Consider the following 16,545-nt stretch of genomic DNA (forward strand, 5'->3'; position numbering starts at 1 on the left):
TTATTTACGCGGTCACGCCCAATTTGACGCACGACAAAAGAATTTCCGTGCGATGAATTTTTCTGCTGCAAGTTTTCTAGAAAGTTTCGCCAACGGCGAAATGTGGAAATTCGCTGCAAGTCCATGCCAACTCTGGAATGACAGAATGTGTATTGAATATTCAGCCAGTTTGAAGGTGTGAGATGGTAACTACACTGCCGGGAATTCTGGGCCTCTCCTTGGGAAGATGAAGGTTCCTATCCAATATGGCGGAACAGCTCTGTAGTGTAATACTGGCGCATTAGTAAATAAATACTCACACCCCTCTGGATTGTACTGGTGGGGTTTGTAGTTTCCAACAGGCAGACAAAGGGTGTGGGGAGGAGCCTGTTGCTGGAGGGAGGGGATATGCAGGGGTGTGGTTAGTAGCTGAGTATAAAGGGTTTCTGGTGCTGGGAGGTTTGTTTAGTCACAATGGGAATCTGGGAAAGTTTAGCTGCTGCTTTTTGGGTGGTTTTGGTGTGTGAAGCAATGCTGACAAGTTGCAGGCACTTTGGTGATCCCCATCTCTGGAAATGGGACCCTCACAGAAAACACCCTCCCCCTGTTCAGTACTTTGGAGGGTTTGGAGGGCACAGGAGAGATCTGCAGCCCCCCCAGTTATACCCTATCGGGGTGCAGTGTGGCGAGGCCCAAATAACCGTCACTGTACAAAAAGACCTTTTCAGGAATGGGAGGATGGTGAAGGCCTCAGACCTCAGCCTAGGGCCCCAGGGCTGTACCCCAAGCTCACAGGGCCCAGACACTGTTACTTTCCAGTACGGGCTGCAGGAGTGTGGCAACCGGCTACAGGTGAGTGCATGAAGGCTACTAACTATACATTGAAAGGGTTAACTATAGTAATACCAATGGCAAATCAACTGTTTAGGTACCTTTGTACTAAGGTTGTTCTATTTCCCCTTTAAATTCAACTACAGCTCAAGTAAAATTGTACTAATGAGCTATTATTATTAGCAGGAGCCGCGGTGTATTGTTGGGCGCGCAATTACCTACACCGGGTCGTTATTAAACCAGAATGAAGTCCATTTGTTGTGTTCTGTTATCTTTAATGTAATGGTGTTGGTATTAGTGCGCCCAACAATACACCGCTGTTCTTTCAGCTAACCTATTGTTTCTCCTACTCCCATGTAACTGGAGGAGTCCCAAGCCGGACTTGGATTTCTTACTATTGAGTGCTATGCTCCCTTCCCATTGTTCTGCTGATTGGCTGCTGGGGGTGAGGGTGGGGGGGATATCACTCCAGAGGAGGATAAAGTGAGGTGCTATAGGTTAAATAGAGCAGCAATCTAAGGCCTGTATGGGGTACTGGAGCCTTACCTGCAGCCACTAACGCACAGAAGCCACGCTTTTTGTTTTTGTTTTTTTTGTTAATTGCATCATTTTTATTCTTGCCTGAACAAAATGTTTTATTGCCATTGCGAATAGCGTATTCACTAACCGCACTTGCGCAATACCTTTAGTGTATTATTTTGGGGATTTTATTACATTGGGGTGCATTTTTAGCCATTTTATTGCTTTATGCGCGTTTATACGCGTTATGCATAGTTGTTGTTCGCTTGACTTTGTCTGTAAAACTAATTTGCCCAAACCAAAATACTCAAACTGTGATTCTGACTGCAGATATCACTAGGCAAAAAAAAAAAAAAACTTTGACTTTTAGTAAATTTTTTGGGGGGATTTTAGCGATTTTATTGCATTTCACATTGTACATTGTTACTTTGCACATGAACATTTTTACTGCTGTTCAGTAGACCCCTGGCGTTCATATTTACAGTGTTTTATGTTGGTACGTTATGAAATGTGGGGGTACATAATGGGGCAAAATGAAAGCAGTGTGATTTTCAGAAATGTCGTAAAAACCGTTCTGTTTAGCATAGCTTTATAGTTTTAGTTTGCAGTATAAAAATGGTTTTTACCCAGTTGTGTTTTGTCAGAATGTGTACTTTCGGAAAATGTATGGTTTTCTAGGGTCTCCGTACTGTTAGGGGGTCTTATGGCACATAATACACATACTGGGTGCAAAAACTGCACAAGCTGGAGCTTTTGTTTTTATTTGGGTGGCCCTGTACCCCACATAGTTTGGTAAATCTATGCATATATGGCATCAAACTGTTCAGTGGCCCCTTGGCTTTCATATTTAGGATGTGTTTTCTTGGTACCTAATGTTATGTGGGAGATAAGGTGCTTGAAAGTGGAAGATTTGAGGCAAATTTTTAGAATTTTCATAATTTTTTATAGAAACTGCTAAATTCAGGAAAGCATTGCTGTTTGGTACTTAGGAGTTGGAAGACATAGTTACCCATTTTGGATTCGGCAGAATATAAATCCCTATATCATAAAAAATATTTTTTAAAAAATTTAATTTTTTTTTTTTTTGTATTTCAAGCTCTAAATTTTGTTCCAGAAGTGGAAATACACAAAAACTCAGACAGATTTGGAAAGCTCAGGTTCTCATGGAAAAAACCATATATAGTTTGTCTACCTAAACTTAACCCCCCCCCAATAAATGCCCCTAAAATGGGAGAGCACTGAATGTTTACAAAACATTTACATTTACATTGATTTCTACATGAACTCAGCAAGTTTGCGATGGCAAAATGTCCAGTTCAGATTTTTAGTCATTTAGACGAGTATTAAATCTCAAAATTGTGGCTTTACTGGTTTCAGCAACTTCTAGCCCTAAAAATCAGAATCAAGAAAAAAAAAATCCGATGGGGAGTAAATGGGCCCCTATGTATTGATCTCTAGACTCGCATTTTGATACATCTGCCCCTTACTGAGGTATATAATACATACAGCCATTCCTATATAAAGCAGACTCGTATATAAAGGCTGATAAGAAGGTACAGGTATGGGATCCCTTATCCAGAAACCAGTTATCCAAAAAGCTCCGAATTATGGAAAGCCCGTCTCCCATAGACTCCATTTTAATCAAATAATTCAGAATTTTAAAACGGATTTCCTTTTTCTCTGTAATAATAAAACAGTACCTGTACTTGATCCCAACTAAGATATAATTACCCCTTATTGGGGCAGAACAGCCCTATTGGGTTTATTTCATGGTTAAATGATTCCTTTTTCTCTGTAATAATAAAACAGTACCTGTACTTGATCCCAACTAAGATATAATTACCCCTTATTGGGGCAGAACAGCCCTATTGTGTTTATTTAATGGTTAAATGATTCCCTTTTCTCTGTAATAATAAAACAGTACCTGTACTTGATCCCAACTAAGATATAATTACCCCTTATTGGGGCAGAACAGCCCTATTGGGTTTATTTCATGGTTAAATGATTCCTTTTTCTCTGTAATAATAAAACAGTACCTGTACTTGATCCCAACTAAGATATAATTACCCCTTATTGGGGCAGAACAGCCCTATTGTGTTTATTTAATGGTTAAATGATTCCCTTTTCTCTGTAATAATAAAACAGTACCTGTACTTGATCCCAACTAAGATATAATTACCCCTTATTGGGGCAGAACAGCCCTATTGTGTTTATTTAATGGTTAAATGATTCCCTTTTCTCTGTAATAATAAAACAGTACCTGTACTTGATCCCAACTAAGATATAATTACCCCTTATTGGGGGCAGAACAGCCCTATTGGGTTTATTTAATGGTTAAATGATTCCTTTTTCTCTGTAATAATAAAACAGTACCTGTACTTGATCCCAACTAAGATATAATTACCCCTTATTGGGGGCAGAACAGCCCTATTGGGTTTATTTCATGGTTAAATGATTCCCTTTTCTCTGTAATAATAAAACAGTACCTGTACTTGATCCCAACTAAGATATAATTACCCCTTATTGGGGCAGAACAGCCCTATTGGGTTTATTTCATGGTTAAATGATTCCCTTTTCTCTGTAATAATAAAACAGTACCTGTACTTGATCCCAACTAAGATATAAATAATCCTTATTGGATGCGAAACAATTCTATTTGGTTTAATTAATGTTTTATTAATTTTTTAGTAGACTTAAGGTATGGAGATCTAAATTACGGAAATACCCTTTATCCGGAATACCCTTGGTCCCGAGCATTCTGGATAACGGGTCCTATACCTGTAATACAAATTATCACTACAGACAAATTATCCTAAATATCGGCACTGATCCCCATGTCTTACACCCACAATGCAACATTTTCCCCAGAATTTCAGTGTAATATGAAGTATCCAAAAATTTTCTTCCCTGCAGTTTTACCAATTCAGGAGCAAATTAGCGATCAAATTGGGAAATCGCACAGATGTTGCGCTGCCAATTATATGAGGAATGGAGCCATTTCTGGTGCATGAATGTGTTCAATATTGGGGCGACCAACATTTCAATGGGGAATTATACCTTATTGTATGTTACACAGTTGAAAGAGCGTATGGCACGCCCCCACCGCGCGTTGTACCAATAGCTACAAGTTATTTGCACCAAGTGACTCTCTCACTAACGCTATTATTAAAGCTACGCCGGGAGTGCCGCCATCACTACTCGGAAAATGTTGGTCACAATTTGCACAAGTTTCACTAAAAAATGCCTAATGATACATGGGTGTTGCCATTCAGGTTCCAATAGGGCTGCAGGAAAAAATTTGAAAAAAGTCACGACAAAAAAAAAATTGCAGCTGCTTCAAAACAGCCGCTGTCACATAAAAAAAACAGTTGCGGTTGCATCAAAAAAGTCACACGATAGCTGCATTAGGCTAATTTTTTGGCAACGCAAAACGGGACAGATTCATTCATCACTACTTTTAGTATCTAGGGGCAGATTACAGCCATGGCTTCCTGCACCCATATTGTATGTATAACTGTATTTATATAGCGCTACACAGATATGCAGCAAGTGTTATAATAAATACAATAAATAAGTATAAATACAGAGATTAGGTGCCCTGTGGTGTGAGACACAGTAGAAAGGAGGTCCCTGCCCCGTAGAGCTTACAATCTAAGTGGTTGGGTAACATACAGGCACAAATTGGAAGGTAAGAGTGCACTAGGTATGGGCATTGGCCCTTAAGCGCCTAGAAGAATTCAGGGATGGAGTTCCAGAGGGAAGGAGCAGTGAGACAGAAAGGGTTAAGACAAGAGCGAGCAGTGGGTGCGGGTGAATAAAAAAGATGGAGGCTATGAGAGGAGCGGAGAAGACGACCGGGAACATGCAGGGAGACCAGTGAGGGAATGTAGTGAGGAGCAGAGGATGTAAAACTGGTAGGAAGTTACGATAAGTTTAATTGTTTCCTATGGGGCAAGCCACATGGCGGCAAATTGTTATACAAACAGTGCCCATACGGAACATATTCTTAGCTACAAGCTGGCACCATGGCTCTGGAATAGCAGAATGTGTATTGAATACTCGGCCAGTTTGAAGGTGTGAGATGGTAACTACACTGCCGGGAATTCTGGGCCTCTCCTTGGGAAGATGAGGGTTCCTATCCAATATGGCGGAACAGCTCTGTAGTGTAATACTGGCGCATTAGTAAATAAATACTCACACCCCTCTGGCTTGTACTGGTGGGGTTTGTAGTTTTCAACAGGCAGACAAAGGGTGTGGGGAGGAGCCTGTTGCTGGAGGGAGGGGATATGCAGGGGTGTGGTTAGTAGCTGAGTATAAAGGGTTTCTGGTGCTGGGAGGTTTGTTTAGTCACAATGGGAATCTGGGAAAGTTTAGCTGCTGCTTTTTGGGTGGTTTTGGTGTGTGAAGCAATGCTGACAAGTTGCAGGCACTCTAATGATCCTAATTATCACTGGAAATGGGACCCTCACAGAAAACACCCTCCCCCTGTTCAGTTCTTTGGAGGGTATGGAGGGTACAGGAGAGATCTGCAGCCCCCCCAGTTATACCCTATCAGGGTGCAGTGTGGCGAGGCCCAAATAACCGTCACTGTACAAAAAGACCTTTTCAGGAATGGGAGGATGGTTAAGGCCTCAGACCTCAGCCTAGGGCCCCAGGGCTGTACCCCAAGCTCACAGGGCCCAGACACTGTTACTTTCCAGTACGGGCTGCAGGAGTGTGGCAACCGGCTACAGGTGAGTGCATGAAGGCTACTAACTATACACTGAAAGGGTTAACTATAGTAATACCAATGGCAAATCAATTGTTTGTACTAAGGTTGTTCTTTTTCCCCTTTAAATTCAACTACAGCTCAAGTAAAATTGTACTAATGAGCTAATTAGCAGGAGCCGCGGGTACTGACTGCAGAGCAGCACAGCGGTGTATTGTTGGGCGCACAATTACCTACACCGGGTCGTTATTAAACCAGTATGAAGTCCATTTGTTGTGTTCTGTTATCTTTAATGTAATGGTGTTGGTATTAGTCCGCCCAACAATACACCGCTGTTCTTTCAGCTAACCTATTGTTTCTCCTACTCCCATGTAACTGGAGGAGTCCCAAGCCGGACTTGGATTTCTTACTATTGAGTGCTATTCTGATACCTACTGGGAGCTGCTATCTTGCTCCCTTCCCATTGTTCTGCTGATCGGCTGCTGGGGGTGAGGGGGGGGTGGGATATCACTCCAACTTGCAGCGCAGCAGTAAAGTGTGCCCGAAGTTTATCAGAGCACAGGTCACTTGGCTGTAGCCGGAGAGATCCACTGGGGGGTAAAATGCCCATGTGTAAAAGCCTCTCTATAAATATAAATATAACTTATATCATAAATAAAGTCTCATTTATGGAGTCAGGAACATAAAACCTAATCAAAACAATGTTCTTACCAGACAGGACAGGGCTAAGTGTCTCTGCACGACAGCCCCCTCATTCAGCAATTATTACTAGCCCCCAGATATTCATTGTAGAAACCTAACCCCTAACTTAACCAATGTTAGGAATGTGGTGGTTTTTTTTATTTTTTTTTATTTTTGTAAAATAGGTTTCATTGTTTCCTATGGGGCATGACACATGGACTTCGCTAACTGGTTAGTGATATGTTTCTCTTCCTTTCAGATGACCTCCAACTGGCTGATTTATAGCACAAACCTGACCCACAGCCCAACTCCCTCCAGGAACTCGCCCATAATCAGGACAAACTCTGCCACCGTTCCCATCCAGTGTTATTACCCCAGGTGTGTTCACTTGGGATGGGGAGGAAGCTTTTATTTTTACCTATTTAGATCTTCAGTTTGTACACTACACTGGCACTAGGACCGGGTATTTGGGGGTTGGGGTGACCCAGTTGGCCTTTGAGGAGCCCATATTTCAGTAGCCATTTTGATTCCCCGGTGCTTTAGGAATTCCTTGCCATAGTGTGCCCAGCTTATACCCAAAGTTGTTGCACCCCTTCACATTGTGTGTATATATATGTATATATATATATGTGTATATATATATATATATATATATATATATATATATATATATATATATATATATATATATATATATATATATATATATATATATATATATATATATATATAATATAATATATATATATATATATTATATACGAGGCAAATACAGCCATTTTGAATGAATTCTTATCCCCCCCAATGTAGAAATGCCAATGTGAGCAGCAAAGCCATCAAACCCACGTGGGTTCCTTACAGCTCCACTCTGTCCATGGAGGAGAGATTGTCCTTTTCTCTGAAACTCATGACAGGTGGGTGACATTTCATTGTTGCCATGTATTTTATTGCCCCCCCTGGTACATATTTTGCCCCTGCTGGTACATATTTTGTCCTGTTGCTTCTCTATGCAGATGATTGGCTGTCTCCCCGGACCTCCTCCATATTCCATCTTGGTGACATATTCAGCATCGAGGCCTCTGTTGATACCAGAAACTACGGTCCCATGGTGATCTTTGTTGACCGTTGCGTGGCCACCCAGTCTCCTGATATGAACTCAAGCCCCCAGTATGAGATCATTGCTCAGAATGGGTAATCCAACATCCTGTAATGTATATTAAAGGGATAGATACATGAGCTACAACCATTTGATAACCCACCCAGACCTTCACCATGACTCAACTGTTACCTACCTTGACTAATAACTTCTAGGTCAGTTATTTTTGTATTATCTGCCATGTTTGACTGATCGAGGGAGGGCATTCATATATTTCGTATTCAATCCTTGCTTCCAATCTTGCGAACCATAAGCCAATCGATGATTTCCAGTTAAAGGTGTAGTTCACCTTTAAATGATCTAGACATTGATATTCCGAGACCATTTGCATTTGGTCTTCATTTTTTTTATGGTTCTTCGGTTAATTTGCTTTTTGTTCAGCGGCTCTCCATTTGGTGTATTAGCAGCTATGTGGTTGCTAGGGTCTTATTTACCCTAGCAACCAGGGAGGGGCTTATACAAGAGATAAGGTCCCCATACACAGGCTGATTCTAGCTGCCGATATCAGTCCCTTAGACCAATTCGGCAGCTAATCGGGCCATGTGTGGGCACTACCGATGGGCCTGTCCGACCAACATATGGCCTGAAATCGGCCAGATATCGATCGGGCAGGTTAAAAAATCTAGTCGGATCGGGGAACGCATCGGCTCATTGCGGTCCCAAACCGACTTTGCCTATACCCGTCGTTATAATTTGATCTTTTGGCCCCAGGGCCAAACGATTGAATTAGCCTGGATTCTCTCTATCACCCACCCATAGGTGGGGGATATCGGGAGAAGATCTTGGCCATGTCGATGTCTGAAGGTGTATGGGGACCTATAGTCGTATGAATAGTAGAGGGCCTGCATAGAAAGATAAGTTAATAAAAACTCCCATTAATAATAAAACTGGAGCCTCACAGAGCAATAGTTCTTGGCTGCCGAGGTCAGTGACCCCCATTTTAAAAACTGGAAAGATGTAGAAGCGGAAGGCAAATTATTAAAAATAAATAAATAAAACGAAAACCAATTGCAAAGTTACTAGGAATAGGGCATTCTATAACCTACTAAACTTTAACTTATAATCCAATTACCTTAAAGGGGTAGTTCACCTATAAGTCCACTCTTCTGGTAGCAAATACATGGTAGATGGGTGGGAAAGGGAACAATGACACGGAACAAAACTGTACTTGGGTGGGCTTGCAACTTTAGTTGCAGAGTATTGTGTCCAGGGACATTCATGGAAACAAGGACTCCCACAAGTTACCTGAAAACCATAAATATCCATAAACTCTATAAAATGGACGCCTGGTGGCCCTAAATACATCTGAGGATTGATATTTGTGCAAAGTAGATTAACCCGATGTCTGTTTTATTAACTACTCACCCAGGTGTCTGGTAGATAGTAAACAGGAAGACTCTTCCTCTACCTTCTGGTCTCCAAGACCATCACCGGACAAGCTAAGGTTCAAGGTTGATGCATTCAAGTTTATCGGAGCAGGTTCTTCAGTGGTATGTCAGTTGCTATTACAATTATAATATTCTGGATTATTCTCCCTCAGCCTGGGCTACTGCAGTTCCTTGCTCCCACCTCTCCCCACTTCAATCTAAAAGGCATATAGGACATACAGGATAAATGAAAAACCTTAACCCTGTGCAACTATGAATATTTGGTGCTGGTTTCACGTTGGTCTAAAAATTACTCCTATCTGTAACAATGGCCCCTTTATTGGAGTTCCCTATAGATCCCCTCAGGGCGTGTCCCAACGGTCCCTGCCTCCCAGTAGCAGGGGGATAGCCAATCACAGCCCTGCAGTCACATACACAGACAGGCTTCAGTTCCCTATCGGGTCAGCCTAGCTGCTGGTTGGTTCCTATGCTACAGTGAGGTGTGCTGAGAAGAAGACAGCAGGAAATGGAACAGAAGGGTGGGACTAGAGGTGTTGTCCACATTAATCAAAAAAACTATAAAATCTCCGCCCCTCACTACATGTCTTATATTGTGTCTCCATATTGTAAGTTCCTAGCAGACTCCTGCATTTCTCTCACAGGCACCACCAAATCCCATCGCCCACTTCTACTGCTGGGTTCTACTTGAAACTTTCTCTTGCTGCTCCCTACCAGTATAACACCAGCCAATATGTCAACTACAGACACAAATAAGTGCTGCAAGGTCAACACCAGACTAATTGTTGCCTACTAACCAAATGTGTTTTTGCCTCTGTAGATCTACATCACTTGCAGTCTGAGAGTGGCGGCAGCAGACCAGGGCCCAGATGCCCTCAACAAGGCCTGCTCCTTCAGCAAAGCCAGCAACATGTGAGTTTAAGGGACCCTGTTTCATGGGGATAGACCTTGTCTGTCTCGGCTGTTGGATTGTTTGCAGCTAGAAATGGAGAATAAAACTTAATATTAGAACATGTATCTCCCACTGAAAATGTATTTGCCACTGGGCCTGCTCTCAACACTGATAAATGTCATAGACTTTAAGGTCCCACGGGCTGATTCTAGCTGCCGATATGGGTCCCTTAGACCGATTTGGCAGCTAATAAGCCCGTATATGGGCACTACCGATGGGCCTACCCGACCGATATCTGGCCTGAAATCGGCCAGATCTCGATCGGGCAGGTTACAAAATCTAGTGGGATCGGGGACTGCATTGGCTCGTTGATGCGGTCCCTGGACCGACTTTGCCTAGGCCTGTTATAATTCGATGGGGCCAAACGATCAAATTATCTTGGATTCTCCCAATATCACCCACCCGTAGGTGGGGATATCGGGAGAAGATCTACTCGCTTGGTGACATTGCCAAGCGAGCGGATCGGCCCGTATATAGGGACCTTTACACAAGGTTATGATGGGGATAATAAAGGACTTATGGGAACTGTCCTTACCTGGGATCCACTAAGGCCTGGGCCTGCTGGGAGGTCTTCTGGTACTTTGGTGGTCGAGTCTAACTCAAACCTCCAAGGGAGAGGAACCAATGTTGAATGCTCAAAATTGATGATGATGATGATGATGATGCTGTAAAGTGAAGGCCTGATTGTAGAAGGCTTGGGTGAATAATATTAGGTTGCATGGCAAATATGAAATAAATTTGAGGTCAGAAATGTAGTAGGCCTTATCAATACTATAAGATATGAAGGATGTGTATCTTTTTTTTTTTTTTTTTTTTAAATTCACCAACACTTCAAGCAAATCATCTTTTCTTTACTTTTCAAAAGACAGTTCATGGGGTTTTCTTTTCTCAGGTGGTCGGCACTAAATGGCCCCAATAACATTTGTGGCTGCTGTGACACAGGAGGGTGTGCACCTACTGGAAGCAGAGGAGTTAATGGTTTTAGAAGATTAAGCAGATCGGTTGGTGAGTTTGTATTCTTCACACCTGACATCATTACTGTAAAGGACATGGCAAGCCTCTATTACTGTTTTTGTGGTGATGTCGTCAAGGTGAGCTCATACGCCATCTTAAACTTGTCCCCCTGAACCCACTATAATCATTTCAAAATTAATATTTCTGTAGCTTAGGGGTACTGGCAGGAAAGGAGGCAGCCAATGAAGGAGCAATCGTTGATGTCTGCTGTTTTTTCATTGGAATTGGCTTGTTGCCATGGCAATTGGACACAAAGGTTGCTATTGGCTGCAGGGGGCATTCTGGAGGTCACTTGTGACGTCTACTCTGCTATTCAATTAGTTCTGCTCATGTTCCACTTCTCTGAGACACAACTGCTCAGAATCCCAGTCTTGGTCTTGCACTTAGACTGCAGCATCATGGGAGATTGAGCAGAGTCCCAAGTCAACATTTAACATGATAGTATCGCATGAAAATGACTGCTGTTGGAGGGAACTGCAGACTGCTGCCAAAGATGTTAATGTAAGTCCCTTAATAGGGCTTGCTTGTCCTTTTAAGTTGGACATAAAACTCTCTACTATGTTGGGTCACCTTTTTGGTGACTTCCTGTTGTGCCCATATCTAAAATGTAAGTTGCCAAAATGGTCTGGTTCCAGAGATTTTTCAACTTATCACTTGCTGTTTATTTTAAAAATGTATGGATCACCTCTTCTGAGATTAGTTATCATGAAATGTTTATGTAGGGTTCTGGAGACAGGGAGGTAGCAAAATTACATTACAAACCTAATTTTGCTACCTCCCTGTCTCCAGAACCCTGCATAAACCTATATTCAGGGCAGAATTTCAGTATTATGGAGGAGGAGGATTCTCAAATTAAATGTGTGGATGTATCCTCTAGCCAAGGGGAGTGCCAAATATGAGCTGTGATCGGCTATTGGTAGCCCCTGTGTAGCCTGGCCGCCTACATGAGGCTCTGTTTGGCATATGGTTTTATTTGCATCACAAGCTTGCCTAGAAGCCAGGAATTGGGGGGGGGGGGGAAAGCACCTGCTTTGAGGCTACTGGGAGTAACACTCAAGGGGTTGGGGAGCAACATGTTGATCCTGGGCCACTGGTTGATCTCTGCTCTAGCTTCTGGGATTTCCTTGTACTATGCTCTGAAGAGTCTAAAGGTACCCATACAGGGGCAGAGTTAAGCTGCCGATTTGGGTCCTTCTCAACCAGGTAGGTTGGCTTGTTTATGTGGTCCTCAGTCCAACGGCACCAATGCCTGCCAACAATTGAATTAGCCCAATATCACTCACCTTAGGTGGCCATTTCAGGATAAGATCCCAAGCCAAACGAGTGGATCGCGACTTGTATGATCACCTTAACAAGTCAACCCTAATGACTGATTAGATCTCCGTAGCCCCCTATATTGTACCAAGTCCCACTGATAGCATAACTATTTTGATTACTGATCTCAGCAATGACAAAGAAAAGCAAGTGGTTTCTTTGATGGAGTTGCTGGTTTAAATAATACCTGTCCTACCCATATACCCAGTTTTATATAAGATAAAATATCTAAAGGTGGTGGTTGCTTAGGTTCTAACCAGATTATACCATTATATTCTAACTTCTGTCCCACAGAATCAAGCTCTAAAGTGGAACTGGTGGCTGTTGGTCCTCTGTCTATCATTGACCCGGAAAGCCACGTGGCGCCATCGGAAACTGAAGACTCAGACCACCTTGTTGAGCTGTGGCTGTTAGTAGCGCTGTGCTGTCTAAGTCTCATTGTGATTTCTGTTTGTGTTATTGTAAATATCCAAAGATTTTGTAAGAAACAAAGCAGATTTGTTCTTGCAAAATAAAATCTCTTAAAGAAGCCGAGCCTTGGATTGTCTTTCGAACACGACTTCTCGTTGGTGGCAGATGTTTTATCCATGTGTATGGGGCAAAATGCAACCCTGTATTATATATTTACAGGCATTCTTGTACCTGGAGACCAACAGTAATTACCTGAATGTAATTCTAGGAACTTTCGGCCCAGCCGTATCTGCACCACAACCAAGCCTAGAATGCCTCACGTAATGTGTTTTAGTAGTTCATACAATCTGTGTGTCTCTCGGGGCTTTTGCTTGCAGATATGAGTTGGTCTGGACAAGACCAGCAAGCAGGAATCTGATTACGAAGGGCACATAACAGCTAGGGTATTGATTGCTGGTTTTCCCACAGTGGCTTTTCCCCTCCTCTTCTGCACCTTATCTCTCTCTTACCTCCATTTTCTGCTTCTAACGTATATAATTTACTTTTGAGACATTCGTTGATATGCACACTTCAAGTCATTTGAATTGTACCTGCCAGCAGCAGGCCTAGGCTTGGGGGCACCCAAGGTAAGCGCCCCCACACCCAGCGGCTCCTCTTATCACAAGAAGTGGCACTTGGCAGATACCAGAATCAGGGTTTCAGATTGGCTGAAACTAGGAGCAAGCCAGCAGAGGTACATGCCAACACCTCCTTCCCCGTTGTACCCTAGGCCCCTTCTCCTGCCTACTCCTAGTTCTGGCCCTGGTACCTGCCACTTCAAGGCATGTCACTGACACGTTTTTTGGGGGGGGTGTTTGTGCTTCTTTGTTACCACTGGTTTCCATGAAAATGTACCGTTGCTTTTTGCACCATTATACTTATTTAAATACTATGGGAAAAGTTGTTTTTTTTTGTTTCCCTTGCCAAAGATCAGTGACTGAAATGTTGGGTTACCACTAAATAAAGTGCTTTTATATTCTACCCAGTGCTCTTGAGTGCTATATTTTTTTTAAACTTTTGAAATACGTACTTGAATATAAAAATATACACACATACTTTATAAGATCACTTTAGTCTTGGATATTCTCCAAGAAGTCGTCTAACTCGATCATAAAGTCATTAATAGTCTGGCATCACAACCTCACCATGAAGACACTGCTTCAAATAAGTTTTTTTTCATTAAGTCTAAAGAACGGTCTGTTGGTGGTGGTTCGTTTTTTCTATGTGAATAAAATCCCCCCCCATATGTCTAAACTGCCCTCTAATGTAGAGAATAAACATGTCCCCTTGCAGGAGCCTTTTCCCTAGAGAAAACAACCAGAACCTTGAGTCTTTTCTTATTATTGTACCATCCCCTTTACCAGTTTAGTTGCAGTCTCTGTGCTCTCTCCAGCTCATTAATATCCTTCCTAAGGACGGGGGCCCAAAACTGCACCGCATACAATGCTTTGTGCTTTATTTTTAAATGAGCAATTAGCCAATCTCTAAGCACCATACCAGACATAAAACGGGGAATACATGTGAGCGGGCCACTTAGTGGACACTGCGGACCTATAGCACCTATCATTCCAAACGGTATCTAATACTTGAACTAATGGTCTGTTGTGTACCTGCGGCGAATGCAATATCTCCCCAGGCTCTTATTTGGTATACCTTTATGTCTAATTACAAAACTGCAGTCAGGCATCGATGCCTACCCCGCCCCCCTATAATATCGGTATAGAGAGCACGCACCCCACCAGAAACTAATTAAACTATACCTCGGGGCTGTTCTTGGTTGAAACTATGTACATTGATTAAATAGTAAAAGCTTACCACCAAGAAATTTGCTGCGTATTAATTTATTTCAGTAACATGATTGATACAATGAACTTGGTGATTTATTTATTGCAATATATTTATTCTCATACGCTATTTTAACAACTTATTAAATGTTAAGTTTTAATTGTTCGAATTTAGACTAAGCACTAAATAATCTCTCATTGATTTTTTTAATCTATTTGGGGTGGGAAACACCCAGTGTAGTCTACCTTTATAATTAAGTGGAGTGGTGGTCACACTTCTTTTCTAATTTTGATCAACCATACCAGACATGCCTGGACCTTTGTGTGTGATGTGCATGCAATAAGTTCTCCAGTTTCAGAGGTGTGTAGCTTTTGGGCCAGATGTCTGCATTGACAGCTCCTGGGAAGAAGACATTCTAAGGAGACATAACCTCATGGAAAATGCACTCAAGATAACCAAGTGGGGACAAGTGAAAAAGTTGCCTCCATCTAAAACTGAAAGCCACCAGTGATGGAGGCATGGGTAGTATCTTATCTAATCTCCCAACAAACCCTACAGATATGTGCTCTAAACTGGGCAGAATCTTTGCATTTGCAGTATACTCTTTGCTTTCTGTTCACATATACCCTCTGCATTATTATCAGTCCCCTCTCTGCGGGTAAGATGTTATGTAGTCCACAAGTTAACAACTTACCTTTGCATATTTATGTGCTTAAAGTGTTAATTACATAATGAACATTAATTATATTAATAAATGTTATGTTCAAGCGTTATGCCATCTCCTGCCTCTTTGCAAATGGCTTTGAAGACATATATAAGGCAAAAAAAAACTTCATCTCTTGGTTCCTCAAGCTATATATCATGGGATTGAGCAATGGCGTCACTACCGTGTACAACAGGGAAAGGATCTTGTTAACTGTTGCGGAATGTCCTTCCGAAGGGAATAAATAAATGGTAAAAAGTGTCCCAAAATAACAACCGACGGATGCAAGATGGGTACTGCAGGTGTAGAAGGCTTTCTGTCTGCCTGAGGCAGAAGATATCCTCACAATTGTGCGAAATATGGAGGTATAAGTCCCAACTATGAACGTAAATGGAAGGAGACTTAGAGCAATGGCCACTACAAAGACTTCAGTCTCCACCAGGAATGTATCGGTAGATGACATCTTTAATATGGGAGCCAAGTCGCAGAATATATGGTCAATGATATTAGATCCACAGAGCTCCAAGTGAGAGGCTGTAACTGTTATTACTGACATAATTAAAAATCCAGATAGCCATGCACATAAAGCAAGATATTTACAAATCCTTAAGTCCATCATGGAGGAGTATCTCAAAGGGTTACAAATGGCCAGATACCTGTCAAACGCCATTGTGGTGAGAAGGAGGCACTCAACACTTCCAGTTGCGGTATATATGTAAAACTGAGCGAAACAGCCATAAACTGTCATAGTCCCAACCCCTCCCCATACAGCTGAGAGCATGTTTGGAACTATATTGGTAGTGAATAGAATCTCACATAAAGAAAGGTTGCAAAGAAAAATATACATGGGATTGTGGAGCCGGGGACTTGAAATTATTACACCAATGACAATGACGTTCCCAGTAAGGGTGGTGATGTAAGCGATCAAGAACAGAACAAAAACAAGATGTTTAAGTTGTTGAAGGTTTCCAAAGCCCAGAAGAACCAACTCAACCACAAGTGTCTGGTTATTTATACACAGTGACTGCTAAGAGAAGGATGTAATAAAAACATTGATATGAAGGTGCC

At 42.0% G+C, this 16,545-nt stretch overlaps 1 protein-coding gene across 1 annotated transcript; it reads left to right on the forward strand.

Annotated features, from left to right (window-relative positions):
* Positions 1-424: 424 nt before the first annotated feature.
* Positions 425-13,970, forward strand: LOC100495051 (zona pellucida sperm-binding protein 3). The gene is made up of 9 exons (XM_002932310.5): positions 425-831; positions 5,637-6,062; positions 6,978-7,096; positions 7,529-7,632; positions 7,732-7,909; positions 9,244-9,364; positions 10,080-10,171; positions 11,104-11,216; positions 12,834-13,970. The coding sequence occupies exons 1-9, from the start codon at positions 454-456 to the stop codon at positions 13,052-13,054; spliced, it is 1,752 nt and encodes a 583-aa protein (XP_002932356.4). The 5' UTR covers positions 425-453; the 3' UTR covers positions 13,055-13,970.
* Positions 13,971-16,545: the final 2,575 nt, after the last annotated feature.

The sequence above is a fragment of the Xenopus tropicalis genome, chromosome 3 (assembly GCF_000004195.4).
Source record: "Xenopus tropicalis strain Nigerian chromosome 3, UCB_Xtro_10.0, whole genome shotgun sequence".
In the NCBI taxonomy this organism is placed as follows: Eukaryota; Metazoa; Chordata; class Amphibia; order Anura; family Pipidae; genus Xenopus; species Xenopus tropicalis.